Source organism: Bidens hawaiensis, unplaced genomic scaffold, assembly GCF_021521415.1.
Source record: "Bidens hawaiensis isolate Kalapana, Puna unplaced genomic scaffold, B.hawaiensis_p1.1 tig00000702_1, whole genome shotgun sequence".
NCBI lineage: Eukaryota > Viridiplantae > Streptophyta > Magnoliopsida > Asterales > Asteraceae > Bidens > Bidens hawaiensis.
The window spans coordinates 1,726,714-1,745,389 of NW_027491042.1; the positions used below are offsets into that span (position 1 = coordinate 1,726,714).

The 18,676-nt window shown below is 38.5% G+C and overlaps 1 protein-coding gene across 1 annotated transcript; it reads right to left on the reverse strand.

The window, feature by feature from the left end:
- Nucleotides 1-11,384, reverse strand: LOC143532574 (uncharacterized). Its single transcript, XM_077027596.1, has 6 exons — nt 11,225-11,384; nt 10,879-11,072; nt 9,169-9,493; nt 4,469-4,558; nt 4,181-4,392; nt 1-86 (listed from the first exon to the last, which is right to left on the reverse strand). Exons 1-5 carry the CDS (start codon nt 11,315-11,317, stop codon nt 4,345-4,347), a joined length of 750 nt encoding a protein of 249 aa, XP_076883711.1. The 5' UTR covers nt 11,318-11,384; the 3' UTR covers nt 1-86; nt 4,181-4,344.
- Nucleotides 11,385-18,676: the final 7,292 nt, after the last annotated feature.

Below are 18,676 nucleotides of genomic sequence, written 5' to 3' on the forward strand. Positions count from 1 at the left end.
CTATGAACTCTTTTCTGAAACCCATCATGTCATTAACAATGGCTAAATCATTTCTTTTAGTCATGCCATTGTTACACATTTACAAGCTCATAAACCCAACACAATCAATCAATCATACCCAGTAAAATCCCACCGACAGCAGAGCTATAGGTAGGGTCTGGGGAGGGTGGGATGTAGGCACACCGTACCTCTATCCAAAGGAATAAAGTGGTGGCTTCCAGAGAGACCCTCGGCTCTAAGAACATGTGTATGAAGCAAAAAAAGGAAATCAAAGTTTAACAGTTATATAAAAAACTACTACTAATTATAATAATATTAATAAAAAGGTCACAGTTTAACCGCAATATAAAAGCTAATAATAATAATAATAATAAAATATGTAAGGGAAATACCATTATGGTATGTGACCTAAATAAGTTAAGTCTAAGCCCTAAGGTATTCAATTCTCTCTAAAAATCCTTAACTTTAATTCTACTTCTCCACGAATTCCTATCCTCAACCATGTCCTCGGAGAGGTTTAGGTCTATCAAATCATGCCTAATCCTCTCATCCCAAGTCAATTTCGGTCGTCCTCTACCCCTCCTCCCCTCTATAGTAATGTTTTCTACGGATCTAACAGGATTCGTCGTCTGTCTTCTCTTTACATGTCCAAACCATCTCAATCTCCACTCTCTTATCTTGTCTGCTATGTTCGCCACCCCTAATCTCTCGCGAAGCACAACGTTTCTTATTCTGTCTAGCCTTGTGTGCCCACACATCCAACGTAGCATTCTCATTTCTGCTACCTCCATCTTCCGCACTTGTGCCTTCTTGATGGCCCAACAATCTGTTCCATATAGCATTGCAGGTCTAACTGCCACCCTATAGAATTTTCCCTTCAGATTAGTCGGGAAACTCTTGTCGCATAATATACCTGTGGCTGCTTTCCATCTACACCATCCTACCTGAACTCGGTGGGTCACATCACTGTCTAATTCCCCATCGCTCTGTACAAATGATCCTAAATACTTGAACTTCGTTACCTGCGGGACCACCTGCCCTTCAATTGTGATGTGTGCGTCTTCACTGTCGTTTATCTCACCAAAATCACAGTGTAGGTACTCCGTCTTAGATCGGCTAATCTTTAAACCTTTTGTCTCTAAGGTTGTTCGCCACTCCTCAAGCCTCATGTTTAGATCTTGTTTTTTCTCAGCAAGTAACACAATATCGTCTGCGAACATCATGCACCACGGGAGAGTCCCCTGAATCGACTTTGACAACTCATCCAAGACTACTGCAAAAAGAAACGGGCTCAACGCTGACCCCTGGTGAAGACCTACCTCTACAGGAAAGAAATCAGTATCCCCCACTGGCGCACGGACACTTGTTTCACTCCTGGTATACATATCCATAATTATCTCTATGTATTTCCTGGGCACTCTTCTACCCTCCAAGCACTCCCAGAGCACCTGTCGTGGCACACTGTCGTAGGCCTTTTCTAGGTCAATAAACACCATATGTAGATCACGCTTCTTCTCCCTATACTTTTCCATTAATCTTCTTATAAGGTGTATTGCCTCTGTGGTGGAACGCCCCGGCATGAAGCCAAATTGGTTGACCGTAACCTGAGTTTCTCGTCTAAGTCTAACCTCAATCACTCTTTCCCATAGCTTCATAGTATGACTTAGTAGTTTGATTCCTCGGTAGTTACCACAACATTGGGCGTCTCCTTTGTTCTTATAGATAGGAACTACAACGCTGCTCCTCCACTGGTCTGGCATCTTACCTGATTTGAGAATACTATTGAACAGAGTAGTTAACCACATGACTCCTTCCTCCCCCAGACACTTCCACACCTCGATGGGTATGTTGTCTGGGCCAACCGCCTTAGACCTTCCCATCCTCCTAAGTGCGTCCTTCACCTCTTCTCGTGTGATCCGTCGGCAGTAGCAGTTATTCGATTGTTGTCGATGAAAGTTTGTGTTGTCATGTTCTTCTTGGTAAGCTCTCCCATTGTTAAAAAGATTGTGGAAGTAGGTTTGCCATCTTAGCTTGATGTCCTGCTCCTTGACCAGTACATGCCCATTTGTATCCTTTATGAACTTCACCGGTCCTAGATCTTGCCTTCTACGCTCCCTGGCTTTGGCAATCTTAAACATAGCATGTTCCCCCTCTTTTGTTTCTAGACTTTCATACATCCGTTTAAAGGCCGCCTTCTTTGCTTCCGCCACTGCCTTCTTTGCCTCTATCTTGGCCGTTTTGTAGTTGTCCCTCAAATCCACTCGCTCCTCCTCATTCGTGCACCTCATTAGCTCCCTAAAACATCCTTGTTTGTCCCTTATCTTGTCTTGCACTGCGTCATTCCACCACCAAGACTCCTTATGCCCACTTGACTTTCCTGTTGTGACCCCGAGAGTCTCCTTTGCTACTTGGATGATCTTTGTCTCCATAGCTTCCCATATATGAGTTGAGTCCCCATTTAGTCGAGCCCGCGTATGCAGTATGAGTTTATCCTTAAACAGAAGGAGATTTTCGTCCTTCAAATTTCCCCATCGAATTCTCGGTGTACCTTTCTTCTCTCGAACAGTCAGCTTATTTCTGAAGGCTATATCAGTCACTAGTAGTCGATGTTGAGTCACAACTGCCTCCCCAGGTATGACTTTGCAGTCTTTCCACCAACGTCGGTCTCCTCGCCTCATCAAAAGGTAGTCAATTTGCGTGTCGCGTCCGCCACTGCTAAAAGTGATTAAATGAGAATCTCGTTTCCTAAAAAAAGAATTTATAATACCTAGGTCATGTGCCACCGCAAACTCTAGAAGATCTGTTCCGGTCTCATTCCTATCACCAAAACCGAAACCCCCATGTACGGCTTGAAAACCATCGTTAGCCTTACCAATGTGTCCATTAAAATCACCTCCTATGCAAATCCTCTCCCCCCTAGGTATGCCCCCTACCACTGCGTCTAGGCAATCCCAAAATTCTCTCTTTTCCTGATCCCCTAGGCCTACATGAGGCGCGTAGGCGGAGACTACTGCCACTACTTCCTCTCCTAGTACTAATTTCAACACCATAATCCTGTCATTATGTCTTATCACCTCCACCACACTAGTGTGTATTTCCTTAGCCACTAGAAACCCCACTCCATTCCTAGCTCCATCAGACCCCGAGTACCACAACTTATACCCATTACACTCAGCCCCTCTATGTCCTTTCCACTTAGTCTCCTGGAGGCATGCTATCTGAACCCTACGTCTTTTAAGCACATCTACCAATTCTAACAACTTACCATTTAATGTTCCTACATTCCAAGAAGCCAAACGCAATATACGCTCCCTATCTTTACTCTTTCCTACACCCCTCGATTCAGGACATGGTCTCAGGTAATAGTCATGGTTCCTACGCTCTATGGTTGCAACTAATCACACAAACACAAGCAATAGAACACCAAATCAATAATAATAATAATAGTAGTAACAAAAACTAATAATAATAATAGACACACGGCACACAGTAACAGATAAATTGGACTGACTACTCTAGCAGCATCAAGGCCTATTGCCAACAAAAATAAAAGATATGAAACGATCTCACCGGGATTTTAGCAAGTCACCAATATTGAAACCGGGACGAGACACCGTGAGCTAACGAGAATAAGCTAGAAACGTGACACAATCTACAACCCTTGAGTTTCGGCGGCGGCGGCGTTGAGCGGCGGCGACGGCGGAGCTCCGGCGACGTGTTACGGTGGCGGCAGAGGGTGAATCAGCTAAGATCCTTCAATGATAACACCTCGCAGCAACCCAGCAACCTCCACAGAGCCTTAATCGTTTTTCCGGCGACGGCAATAGACGACGGCGGCGGCGGCAGTTAACAACAGTAGCCGAAAACAACAGTACAGCGAGAATAATGAGCTGCGGTGGTGTTATGGACGTGTTGGAGAGCTCCGGTAAGGGTTAATAGGGCTGTTGTTACCGGATCTTGAAGAAGGAGCTTGTAATAAGCAATCAATAACTAACCTGATGGATTCGATTGAAACGGATGAAAGGGTAGGTAGCGAATTAAAGAATTGTAACAGAGATTGAAACCCGACGGTGACCTTGATTGCTAGATGATATACAAAATCAATACCCTATACAATTGATATTTAACGGTTGCAATTGGAGAATTGGGGGTGGCCAGTGGAACGACGTAGGAGAGTGACCTCATAAACCCAACACAACGGTAACAAACCCATCTACCTTTGCCTATCCTGCAAAAATAGCACAACTATACAGAGCTTGTAAACTTCGAATTATCATCCATTTCTAAAGTGGCAAAATTGGTCTTCAAACAAACATATGTTCCGTATATTATCTCATAATCATATTATAATCCCGCACTTCGATAACTCCCACGCCTACCTTCAGTTGTTTCCTGCACACGAGTGGTTCAATGATCGGGTAAAGAATCCTCATAATAAAGTCAACAGTCAAACAAGCTAGGAACTTACATGTACAGTCTGGAAAGATCCACTCAGAGGCGACTTCAACAGAGGAACATCAGATATAGACCGATCCAGGCTGCTGAAACGATTTTCACCCTACAATAAATTATGTTAATGCAAGATTACTACCAGTCACGGGTCAAAACGGTAGTTTTTGGTATTAGTCGGGTTGGAATAGGGTTATAAAAAAAGCTTGTGACTCGCTTAAAACTGGTTCGTTCATAAATGAGCCATGTTTGAGCCAAGGTAAGCTCGCTCATTGGCTAGCAGCTAGCTCATTTAAGTTAAGCCCAAATTTAAATAAATATACGTAACAGGTCAATTCCATTTATATGCTCTATGAGCCAACTAGAGAGTACTCTAATATTACTTTTTATTTAAACATAAAGACAAATATTAAACATTAATTTTAATTTAAACGAGCTGGCTCAAGATTTCACGAGCTGAGCTTGAGCTCAATTTCAGCACGTTTATCTTCGTGCCTTGGCCTGAGCCCGGGATGAAGCTGTTGGGTTCGTAGGCCTTGTTGGCCCGGTTTATTATATGAAATCAAAAGAGGAGACGGGTGTGGGCGGTCGGGCCCAAGCCCGGCCCGGTTTAGATTTCTTGCATAATAATTTACTAACCCTAGTTCAGTCTCTATATAAACAACATTATGTACTTGTAATATTTGGTCACTCAATAAAGATATACCTAGTTGCCACCCGTGGACGTAGGTCAGTTTAGACCGAACCACGTTAAATCCTCGTGTTCGTTTATTGCTTTCGTGTCGTGTTCAGTTTCATGTGTGCGTTTAATCCTAACAAGTGGTATCTAGAGCTTAGGTTCAGATCACGCGAAGAACACGTTGAACCAGCCGAGTCGCCGCCAAACCATCCAGCCGCCGCTACAGTACGCCGCCGCCACTACAGTACCGCCCCCCGCTACAGTACCGCCGCCGCTACAGTACCCCCCCCCCCCTTCCCCGCCGCTACAGTACCGCGCCGCTGCTACAGTACCGCCGCCGCTGATTAGGGTTCCGCAGCTGCTGGTTCGTTTTTTCTGATCAGTTTCGGTTTAGCAAAGTACGAGCTAAGAACAGTTGAATCGATTCCTATTTTCATTGAAGAACAGTTTTAAGTCAGAAGAAGCGTTAAAGAAACGGAGAACCAGTGCCAACCGCGTTTGTCAGGTTTATCGTTTCAGTTTAAAGTTTCGGTTTCTGATTTACAGTTCGTTATTCCGCTGCACGTTAAATAGGTTGATTGTTTAACAGAGTTCAGTTGAACAGTCGTTAAGTTCAGGCTCGTGTTGCTGTGTCTGTCTCTGTTTTATCCAGTTTTTCGTTTTAGTCATTGCCATGGCAGAAGACGGAAAGGTTTCGATACAGAAGTTTGACGGACAGAAGTTCGGTTGGTGGAAGATGCAGATTGAGGCACTACTTTGTCAAAAAGACTTGGATGTAGTGCTTGAGGATGAAAAACCAGAAAAGTTGTCAGAAGCAGATTGGAAGAAGTTAGACAAGAAAGCTAGGGCTTGTATTACATTGTCGTTGTCGGAAGATGTGGCGTTTAACGTCATGAAAGAAACCACAGCCCGTGGTATGATGGACGCACTATCCAACATGTATGAGAAGCCTTCGGCAGCGAATAAGGTCTATCTTATCAGAGAGCTAGTGACAACTCGAATGAAAGAGGGTGGGTCAGTTACAACTCATATCAATAATCTTAATTCGATCTTGTCCCGCTTAGTGTCAGTTGACATTAAGTTTGATGATGAAGTTCAATGCCTCTTGTTATTATCCTCTTTGCCCGACAGTTGGTCGCAAACAGTGACTGCAGTTTGTAGTTCGTCTACAAATATTACTTTCGATGGGATTCGAGATCTGATTCTGGGAGAAGATTCAAGACGCAGAAGTTCAGGTGAATCATCAGGCAATATGCTAGTCACAGAAGGTAGAGGTAGGGGAAAACAGCGAGGCAGTGGGAGCAGGAAGAGGAATCAGTCTAAGACTCGTAAGGATATTGAATGTTGGGTTGTAAAGAGAAAGGACACTTCAGGAATCAGTGTCCGAATGGTAAGAAAGAGGTGAACGTTACAGAAGACGACACAGATGACGGGGTCAGTAGTGATGAGGCTTTGGTTTGTAGTGTTGAGAGTAGCGTTGATACTTGGGTGATGGATTCTGGTGCATCGTTTCATGCCACTCACTGTAGTGAAACGATGAAGAATCTTAAATTTGGGGATTTTGGAAAGGTTCGACTAGCGAATGATGATATTTTAGAGGTTACTGGTATGGGAGACGTTGATTTGATAACTTCAGCCGGTACTTCTTGGACTTTGAAAGACGTGAGGGTTATTCCAAGTTTGAAGAAACGTTTGATTTCAGTTGGGCAGTTGGATGACCAGGGGCACGATGTTAAGTTCGGGAATGGGCAGTGGAAAGTAGTCAAAGGGAATCTCGTTGTTGCTCGTGGCAAGAAAATGGGTTCGTTGTATATGGTCGATATGTCATCGAAAGGAGTGGATCCAGTTTTGGTGAAAGACAAAATCCGGTTCACAGAATCTCGTGGGCAGAAGAAGGTTCGTTTTGCAAGTAACAAACCCAGAGCCAAAGTGAAGATTCAGGATGAACGAGCTAGGAAGGTTAAATCAGTTGGGGGACATCGTGACAGTGGGAGCACAGGTCGTGTTTCAGTTACAGTTCCAGGTCGACAGTGGATTAAGAAAACCAGTATTCCAGCTGTAAAAGTCTCTCCAATGAATTACTTGCTGAATATGGAGAGTGTTTGTTCTCAGGTTATCTCAGGATCCGGTAGTTCGTTACAGTGGGAGCCGGTAGGGATAGAGAACGGGTCAGGGGCAGTTTCAGCCATGACTGACGTGTTGGAGCTCCGGGGAGCTTCAACGGGCCTTCAGGTTAATTGATGAGAAGGCGGTGGCAACTAGAAGAAGTTTAATGTTCAGATTACAGAAGTACAATCAGGAGTGCAGACGAGAGTACTCAAGGCCTCCGAGTGGGAGATTGTTGGGTTCGTAGGCCTTGTTGGCCCGGTTTATTATATGAAGTCAAAAGAGGAGACGGGTGTGGGCGGTCGGGCCCAAGCCCGGCCCGGTTTAGATTTCTTGCATAATAATTTACTAACCCTAGTTCAGTCTCTATATAAACAACATTATGTACTTGTAATATTTGGTCACTCAATAAAGATATACCTAGTTGCCACCCGTGGACGTAGGTCAGTTTAGACCGAACCACGTTAAATCCTCGTGTTCGTTTATTGCTTTCGTGTCGTGTTCAGTTTCGTGTGTGCGTTTAATCCTAACAGAAGCTGGCTCAGCTCGCTTGTTAAGCAACCCTAGGTTGGTTTCACCTGCAAAACTTCTTGTCCCAAATGTTTACTGTTTTATAAATTATTAGCGCGTCCACATTTTTAAAAATTACACTATTTCAATAATAATCTAGTGCATCAAAATATACATTTTCTAGTGAAATCCCCTTTGAAGTGTCTAAGAGCATATAAATATATACTCCCTCCGTCCCATTATAAGTGTCCTATTTTGACTTTTCAAATCTTTCTTTTGCAACTTTGACCGTAAATATTTTTGTTCGTGTCATATAATACTTGATGAAAATTATATCAATGTAAAATACATTTAAAACCCAATCCATTCATATATTTTACATCAAGTATTATATAACACAAACAAAAATATCACCGGTCAAAGTTAAACAAGAAAGACTTGAAAAATCAAACTATGACACTTATAATGGGACGGAGGGAGTATAATTTATGCATCTTTTAGTGAATACCTTCGTCTTGGGTGAATATAATTGTATAAAATATTTATTACCATGAAATGTAATGAAAGTTGCCAAATTATTAACTTTGGACACTAAGATTTGAATAAACGAGTCTTCATCATTTAGTGAAGACAGTCGTATTAATACACTAAGATAAAGATATTTTATTTTGTCAAATATGCATATAAACTATACTTTGACCCTTTAAGCAACTTTCAACTTGTTGGACCCGTTTGACTAGACTTGTAAACGAACCGAACGGAACATGTTTGTGGTCATTCGTTTAACTATAACCGAACAAACGATCAACACAAACAATTAAACGAACAAAGTTTTCTTGTTCATGTTCGTTTGTAAGGACAAGCAAAAGAGGAAGGGAAAATTGGTTGAGTAAATAGAACTTATTCAATGAACTTAACATGTTTATGTTCGTTCATTAACAGTATAAACGAACGATTCACGAACATAACTGAACATAGACGAAAGAACCAAACTGAGGTCAAACCAGTTAAAACTAACGTGAAGAACAATACATTGAGCCAAAAAAGTTGTATCCAAAAATATTAAATGAATATATATCAATGAACAAACTTAAACAGATGTGAACTAATGAACATAAATAAACGAACACTCAAAAACATAAATGAAAAAACAAGACATATGTTCATGTTCATTCGTTTAACAAAAATGAACACAACTTTTTGTTCATGTTTGTTCGTTTATTAAATAAACGAACTTCATGCCAAACGGTTCAAGGATTGTTCACTAAACGTTCGATTCGTTTACATGTCTAAATTGACTACCTTCCTTTTGTAACCAACTTTTATTTTAACCATATGGCCCGTTGGAGATAAAACATAGCCCAAATCGACACATTAACAAAAAACAAGCTGAATTTGTCACTTCAAGTAAAGATACATCATACCTCACGCAAAAATCCTTCATCATGATTATCTGAAAAAAGAGATGAGTAGTAGACCGGGTCATAAATAGAACCACCTAAACCATCTTCAGAACCAGAACTAGGTCTAATGAAAGCAGGGGTAGCGGGATTTATAAAACTGTTCCTTAAATCCTGGTCAGCATCTTGGGGACATGAACTATTATCTACTTCTGAAGACCCTAATCTATACATTTGTATCCATAATAGTGAAGATGTTGACCTCACCGAGCACCCAATTATTTGCATTATTAGAGTGAGTTTGACAGAAAACCTTGAAAATCTTCCATAAAACTCAGAGGACATGTGCCTGCATTGACAATGGAGAATTAGGAAATATATTTTTGAACTAATATTTAGAGGTGGTGAAATGAGTAGGTCGGGTCAAAATGACAGAATTTTTGATTTGGTTCAGGGAGTTGACAGGAAACACTTTTTGTTTGCTTTTCTTGATTGAATGTATAAGTAATTTGTGTGCTTGCTATGATTACAAGAAATATATTATAAAAACAAATAGAATGTGAATTGAATGATCTAGGCATTAGGCCATTTTATACCTGTTAGAGATAAAACATTACGCATATCAAGTCAATCAACTCCAACATTTTTACAGTGCATAGTCCATAATTTGATTTTCACCTCCAACATTTTAGAGTCTTTCTTTCTAGGTATAGTTTCAGTATTATTATCCATTTATCCTATATCATGCATTCAATATATAGCATGAATCACCAAGCATTGATGGCCAAAAAGGGCGCCCATTTATAAAAGCAACAATGCCACAAACAACACCAACGAACCTAATAAACAACATTTCAATGGTGGCAGCCTACTAAAAACTAAAAAACCTGATTAAACAGTTACCAGTACTTATTTTGATTTAATATCTTATTGAAATTATTTTAATTTTCATGAAAACAACATTTAATGTATGTTAGTTCTCAAGAAATAAAATATAGCATTTATTGTTATTCATTCTCAAATTTCAACAACCTAACTCACCTCATAAAACCACCAGATATCGAATTTTCTCAAGAGTTTTTCACAAAAAAATAAACTAACCAGAACCATCAGCTGGTTCAGGTTGACTTTGACCTGTGGCTAAGAACATGAAGCTGGTCTAGTTCAATTTTTAATAGTTCAGTCCTTTTTTGGTCTGTTCAGACCGATTCAGACCAGTTTTCAGTCTGAAAACAACCAATGTGGCTGCCTCCCCTACACCTGATCAGGGAGGTCAGCTTGCACATAGGCCCTCACCTTTGACATCACTACATAACCGTACTCACAAGATTAAAACTTAACCTCTATAAAAGATTCTTACTCAAAGCCAAAATATGCCTAATTGACTAGACACATAATAATTAGGCATTGTTGAAAACCTCAATAAACCAGCTTTTGAGAAGCAGGTAAGCATAGGATCACTAACAACCTCTATATTAACAGCTAATATTCTACTCCTAAATCCACCTATTGGAGGAGCCAGGATTTGAACCTCCAAAGAGTGCCCGAGAGGAGAGGGAGGGAGTACCTATTACACCACTATATTACCATCGGGCCAGGTGCCCTTTGGTAACAAGCTCTATAGTTAATCTCTTTGTTGCAGCTAACCATTTGATGCTAATTAATATTGTCAAACAGGGTGATAATGACTTTGAAAACATACTCCTAATTGGCGCCTATAGAGGGAAGACTAACCAGATTTCATGACTGAAGAGGACGAACCACAAGGCGTCCAACAAAATGGCTGAAAACAGAAGCACGGCATAGACTCTCCCGAGGCGCTGGCTGGTGTTCTCAATAGCGACCAAAGCAAACAAAGCAATGGCGAGATCAATGACACAAACACCAGTGTACAAAGCTCCCAGTGATCCAATCAAAGCACAAGCAATCTTCAATAATGAACAGAAAACACACAATCTAAGTCAATCACATAACATTTGGCCTAACACAAATCCAATCATCATCATCATCAAATTAATTAGGGCAACACATAGATATAAAACATTGATGATATGCATATAATAAATAGAAATGATCGTACTTGAATGTGAATGAGAATGACAGCGAGGGATTGAATCTTGTCGTAATCACGGAGCCATGTCTGTATCTGAATGGTGAATTCAGAACAAAGCATTATATCATATAAGATTTCAATTAACCGATCCAAATACAGCCAATCATCGGACGGAAATTGAAAATATAAATATGCGGTTCTTTTCTTCGACTGAGTATTATTATTATCGGTGTGTTTGTGTGAAAAAACCGACCACCGGCAGTGTTCACCGGGAACAATTACTCGATGCCTGGGCTGGTTTTCGATTATTATTATTATTATTATTATTATTATTATTATTATTATTATTATTCTGCTTTCATTTCACTATTTTACAATTATGACCCTCCTTGCATCAACATATTCATTTCCAACTATGCAACTTCAATATATTTTAAAAAAAAGAAAATAATGCAACTCCACACCTGACGTTTCAACCATCATGTCGTTTTTGTACTTTTCGCTAACCTCGTTTATTATATAATGGGGTCAATGCAATGGCTGGAGACACATTAATTCACACTCACACTCGCTGTAACTTAGTTGCCATTGCATACGATTCTCAAGCCGTACTTTCATTTTACTTAATTATATTTTTGAGGTTTTATGCCGGAGATCTCCAAGGGTTAAGGGCTTTACTCGTACATCCTGTGTCGACGTACCATTTTATCATGCATTTTTCTTATACACGATTGAAGAACCACATTACCTCACATACTAACTTGATCACAAAATTGCTTTAGTAATTTTTGACCAGAACATATAGAAAGGTAGATTCTTCCTAGAGTATTTGAAATTCAAATAATATTTGATTTTGTTTTTTTATTAATCAACTTGTTAAATGATTTATATAAAACTCCTAAAAGCTTATAAAACCCTCTTGTTTAATAAATCTCTGTTGTGTTAGTTTATGTTATAGATTTTAATCTATCTTGATTCACAACATGTTGATGCTATTGCTTCTTGATCCTTGATCCATATTTAGCATTCTTGTTTCAAATCCTCTACTAATTAATTCATTCGATATAATTATGAATGTTTAGGGAAATGTAATTATCATTGATGAACTAGTAATATTTCTTCAAGTCATATATCCTCAAATGACTTTTCCTCGTCTTCTTTGGCCTACCAATATGCTTGTGAATTAGGAGCAGTCAGTATAGTTTATTGGTTCCAAAGATCTCTACTATGAATTGAATAAGTTGTGTTCATGTAGACCTTCTTCCAAGTACCTAACCAGTAAAACTTTGAAACCCATTTTTTCGGAACGCTAACTTTGATATCATGCCCAACCATGTACAAATGACTCTATATCCACTACAAACTGGTCAGACCAAGGTCCATTCACATAACATAATGGCAAATAAAAGCAAGACCTAGAACAACTGAACTTATGGCACTATATCCTAACAACAATATAATTAAGCTTATATTGCCTTATAATTCTTAAACCCTGCCATATGAACATTGTATTGAGATGCTTGACTGTCTTTAAGAGTACGTCACACTTTACCCTTCCGGTTAAAGAAAAAATTGCAAACATTATTGGTTTTTGATTAACAACAGAATACTAAAGTAAATGAAGACACGATACCACAAAATGTGCTATGGCCAAACTCTTAGGTGGAATCCGTTTTAGACAATAAAATAGACGGGGACCTTGCTTTCTAATTTCCTCTATTGCCTTTTCAAATAGACGAGCACTGGTAGCACTTGCACATTTTCATAGCATGTTTTTGAATACTTCTCTCATTCGCTTGGCTTTCTTGTTCTCATGTATGTGTCTCAAGCCAAGCGCCTTTCGTAAAACATCCATCTAAACTAAGAGTTTCCGTCCCACGCATCTTAAACCGTACATTCAAAGCTACAAAAGTAGGTGTATATCATTATGAACTTCCTAGATGGACTACTTATGTTACATTCCCTTTCAACTAGCACTCCTTGGGTTGGCTCTTGTAACTTTTTCACAATAATCTCTTAACAAGGCACAATGTCCTTTGTAATCACCAATTATCTTACCTTTGGCAAGCACTTCAGCAGTATCATTATTGCTGTATACTGAGTTTTACTCAATTGAAATACACAGCCCCACCCCTTACGTTTCTCTCTCTGAACATCGCCCGTTGATTTCGTGAAATAAGTAATAAATATATATTGTTTTAGAGTTATTTTCTTTTTTACTTTTCTGTTGTAAAAAGTAGTTTGTCTGCAAGGTAAAACCAAGAAATTAATATGTATTGAGTTTATTTTCAAACTTACTTATTGACATCTATTCATTTCGTAAAGCACACCTGACACTTCAACATGTATGCGATATTGTTGAGTTTTAAATATTTTTAGTAATCTACCAAATTATAAATTTTGCATTTATGATTGAAGTTTTTTTTGTCAAAAATTGGGTTCCAATATGTAGAAACATAGATATTACATCAATATAGCAGGTAGGCGGGCAACAAGTTGCGCTGCCACCCCTTTCTGAATTGCAAACCCTAACCTGCTAAAGACATACCCCTGCCCCTTTGGAGTCGACACATTGCTATGCACAACCTGTTGGACCCTGGTTAGAAAACGGATAGCTTCCGGTGCCAAGGAGCCAAATGTACCAAATTATTTATTACAATGTTGAAAAAGTAGTGTTTTTATCGAAACAAAAGCAAACGAGCAACAACCTACGACGCAACTCCCCTTTTGAATTGCTCAACTAAGCTTTCAAGATGTTCTAGCGGATAGTGAATAGATGATTTAGAACTGTAAGAGCATTGTCACCTTCAAGAAATGGAATGAATAATTTAATTTAATTTAATTATTTATAATTTCTTTTCCGCATTTTGGATTTTGGAATGCCATTTGAATGTTTTGATGTGGAAGTTTATGTTAGTTATTTATAAACAAGAATTCACAGTTTTGACTATTCCCACATCGGGAGAAAAAAGAACTAATGTGCTGTTTTTAATAGGCATCTTGAACAATTCAATCTGCTGCTGGGTCTAAAGACCTGTAACCCATATGGGGGCATTATGATTCTTTCATAAAAAACTTAGAAATGTCAAGTGCAGTTTGGGCTAGGGCCAGCCCTTTCTTCTTGCAAAGTTAGACAAAAATCTTGATTCTAACTTTATTTATTTATTTTTTGTTTTATATCTTCATGATCAATGTAAATGCCAAATAGAAAGGTGATGGCCAGTGTCGGGTTTAAAGACTTGTACCCCAGGTGGGGGCTTTATGATTTATTCATAGAAATTTAGGAGGTCCTTACAAAGTTAGAGCAACATCTTGACTCAACTTTTTAACCTTTTTAACTTAATGGTCAATGTAGATGTCAAATGGGAAAGAAGGTGTAGGTCATGGATATAGATACAAACATATGGTGGTTAGTTAAAAGTGTCAAAAGTTATTATATATGACAAGAAAGTTAGGGTGATCTAAATTATTAAGTGGGTTTGTTTTCAAAGTAGCATATAATAATAATAATAATAATAATAATAATAATAATAGTTTTTAAAGTTTTCATAAAATGTTATACTAGACTAGTTACCCGTGTTGCACATGGGTGGACAATAAGGAAATCGCAATATATATTTGCATGTTATACATTTTAATAAATTGTAAATGTCATATTATAAGAACGAATAATTTTATATTAGTTATAAGACATTACATTATTAATTTATTAAAACAAAAAACATACAAAGACTATCAGAGTAAAATGACAACATAAAACATATTTTTAACTTAAACCATGTAACAAAAAAATATATTAATAAAAACTACATCATCTAAGCTATATGTTATATGCCAAAAAAATTTTGCAAGATCCAAAAGGTCTTGTTTTTTACACAGTCACTAAGATGAAAAAGTTACACAAACACAATCAACACCAACATTATGGAGAGCTCGAGGGAGATGGAAAGTTATATGCTAAAGCTTAAATGTAGTATCTATGTGAGATGAAAACAATGTGCATTATGGAGAGCTCGAGGGAGATGGAAAGTTTATTCTTTACTCGTAAATAGTTGTAACCACATAAGTATACAGAGTCATGCTCTTGGTCAGGCCCGGCCTATAGGGTGGGCAGGGAGGGCTACGGCCCAAGGCCCATTAATTTTTAGGGCCCATAATATTATTATAGTATTTATTAATAATAGAGAAAGCATACCCAAGAAGCTAAACAGAAGTCGGTTCCACGGGTAGTTTGCTTTTACACCAGATGTAATGCTCAAGTTCAAACCTTGGATTTCACATTTTTTGGATTTTATTTGGTTAATATGTATAGTCTCATGTTTTGTTAATGTTTTTTCTTTGTCATATTATTAAATTTTCTATATTTAAAGATCAAAAAAACTTTTGATTTAAAACAAAAAAATATTTGAAGGGACTCATAATTTTTTTAAGTATTCAAAATAGATCGTTGATAGAATAAATTTCTTTTAGTAATTGTTATCATAATTAGCGTTGTAATATCTACTTTTCATATACAAATTATTGAAAATTTATTTTTGGACCTATTTTTCAATTCGCCCAGGCCCTCGAATTCTTAAGGATTCTCAAAGACGGCCCTGCTCTTGGTTATACTTAGCCTTATAAACTTACTTAGAACTCACCTTAACTAGATTCAAGAAATCAAACATCGAACACCACATATATATGATCAACCCCGCAACCTAGACAATCAATGTTAAGAAACCACCTTAAATCAACATCTTAACTCCTCAACCTCTTTTAAGGTTTAAAGTAGATTCTAAAATTGAGAGTTAATTTAGTAAAAAATCAATATTTTTCACTTAATTACACACAATTTTTGTATACGATTTCTAGAAAGCACAATTTCACACAACTCCAACAAAAAAAATGAGAGATTGAAAGCTGAGTGAGTTGTGATTGAAACTGGAAAATTGAATGTGAATCAAACGTACTTAAGGCCTAAAAAGGTTAAGGCCCTAAGCAGCGGTTTATCAAATTACAGGGGCAAGCTACCACCCCAACCTCGAAGATACATATGTATGTTTTTATCCGTCAAACGATGTCACTCATCATCATCATCGTACTCAATATATCCCACCAATAGCAAAACTATGGTAGGGTCTGAGGAGGGTAAGATGTAGACAGCCTTACTGTCACACCCCTATCTAAGGCCTATGAGTATGATCAACAGTTGGTACCACAAGTGTAAATAAATCAGAGTTGCGTTCGTTTAGCGGAAGACTTGTAAAACTTGTGGATTTACGTTGTAAATATTTACAATACAAAAGTCGGGATTTTAAAATATTCCCGAGCTATTTCAAAAGATTACTTGTTATATATTACAAAACCACCATCGTTTATATATTTAAGTTTAACAAAAAAATCCGAGCCATCGGATATTCAAAGCACTTCGTTACTCCAAGTGCTAGACTTGTTCACCTGCAAAATGTAAGAAAATACGTCTGCAACGAATGCTGGTGAACACGTTGACGCAAAAATAACTTCTTACTTTATTACCCCTTGAGACTACGCCTGCCTCGGCCCAACGTGGCTTAGGAATAACAAAGTCAAATAACACATTATAAATCGAGCCTCTACTCTAGATCACCTCAGCAAACACCGCAGCGTTTGACTTAGTTAACTACACGTAAATATACACAACGGTCGTACTCCCTGCAGGAGAGCATCCTACGACCAAGGGTGGTGCGATCATGCCCATACATCGCATAGTACCACTTATGTAAGGATCCAGACATATGTATACCATAGCCTGAGGGCTAGGTTTATACCCTTATTCATAATGGTTTTAGGAACACATAGTTCCTTGTAAACAATTTCATATAACAAGTTGACTCGTTTTAAAACAAGTTTAAAAGTTTGGGGGCGTATTCACCTTGTCTCTTTAGGATCGGCTTCACTCACCGTCCAAGGGTCTTTCCCTTTCTTTATCTCGCACCTATAGTACGAGTATAAATATTTGTTAGTCGGATACACGATCCGGCTTAAGACCTTTAGTCTTATATCTCAATCCTCGATTGAACCTTTAGTTCAATTCTTATTTACTTGAAAACCTTTAGTTTAAAAGTAAGTTATAAATCTTTAGTTGATATAGAAACCCGAAGTTTCTTCTTCTCCAAGAAACGTAATCTTTTTCTTTTATTATTTAAGAGTACTCTTTATTCATTAAATAATATTTTCATAACAAAGAATATATATACATATATACTTACACACATATATATGTAATCACAATATTCAATACTCAATCTTTTATTCATTTCTTTGTTATGTTTATATTTCTTTTCTTTTATCGAGATATCGAGTATAACCTCGACTTAAGGCTCAAGCCTTTAATATAATATTGAATTCGATATTACGCCTAACCTTAGTGGCATATGAAAATACTAGGGACTCGGGGCAGCACTCCGACACCGCTTCTCTTTTTTCGACACTCAAATCGAGGTACACCAAATCTTCAACACTTGTTAGCACGAACTTCGAGAACAAACACCATCTTGGTTGTATGTGGGTGGAGGGTGGTATGAACTTCGAGGAAATGTTGGTACACAATGAAGGTTCGGGGCACGCTTATCGAGGAAACGAGGCACGAATTTCGAGGTATTATAGTGAGAGAGTAGAGAGATGTGAGAGCTGATTTGGTGTGCAGAAATGAGCTGCCCATGGCACATGTGTCACAATGTGTCAGAAGCTCCATTACGGTACGCGATGGGCTTCTCCTTTTGTCCATCGGGTAGCGCGATAGGACAAGAAATCATATTTTTCATTTTTAACACTCAAGTTTGGAATTTGGCAATTTCAGTCCCTAGACTTTGAAAAGTTGATACTTTGAACTCGAAATTTTCACGTTGTTACACTTACCTTTACCCCATAGGGATAGAGATGCTGCTTTCGGTGAGACCACTGGCTCGATAGTAGTTTTGTATCAAGCCTTGGACATAAGGCACATAACACTCATTCATCGGGACACCGACTGATCGGTGCATGTACCCTTGTATTTCGGCTATCAACGCCACCACATGATGCCTGATTAATCTTCCGCCACTTTTAACGTTATTTTCACGAAATTAGAAAATAATGTCAAAATTAGTACAATTTCACTTTTGGCCACCAAGGATTCACACATATATACATTATATGCGCGCACCGCAAGCAGGGCGTCATCAAACGATGTCACCAAGTATTCTAATTTCCACTTGTTTCAATCCTTAAACCATTTGTTTTTGACTTGTGAGGTATGCAAAATATATATTCAATTAACTGAAAACTAAATACAATATCAGGCTTTATAATACATTAGGGGTCTTGATCAATAATACTCTATGGTGAGGGGCATCGATGACTCTTCACAGTGTCACGTCAGCGCCATGTGAGTATTATGGGCATCGAAGCCCCAACGTATAGTGCCTCTCTATGGTGAGGGGCATCGAAGCCCCTTTAAACTTTTGTTTTTTTTATAAA

What these genes read in the sequence shown, in the direction of transcription:
- LOC143532574 (XM_077027596.1), bottom strand. Translation starts at nt 11,317, where the DNA reads ATGCTTTGTTCTGAATTCACCATTCAGATACAGACATGGCTCCGTGAT. An exon ending in TCATTCTCATTCACATTCAA is followed by an intron (nt 11,073 to 11,224) that starts GTACGATCATTT and finishes TCATTATTGAAG; the next exon opens with ATTGCTTGTGCTTTGATTGG. An exon ending in CTCTTCAGTCATGAAATCTG is followed by an intron (nt 9,494 to 10,878) that starts GTTAGTCTTCCC and finishes TTGTCAATGCAG; the next exon opens with GCACATGTCCTCTGAGTTTT.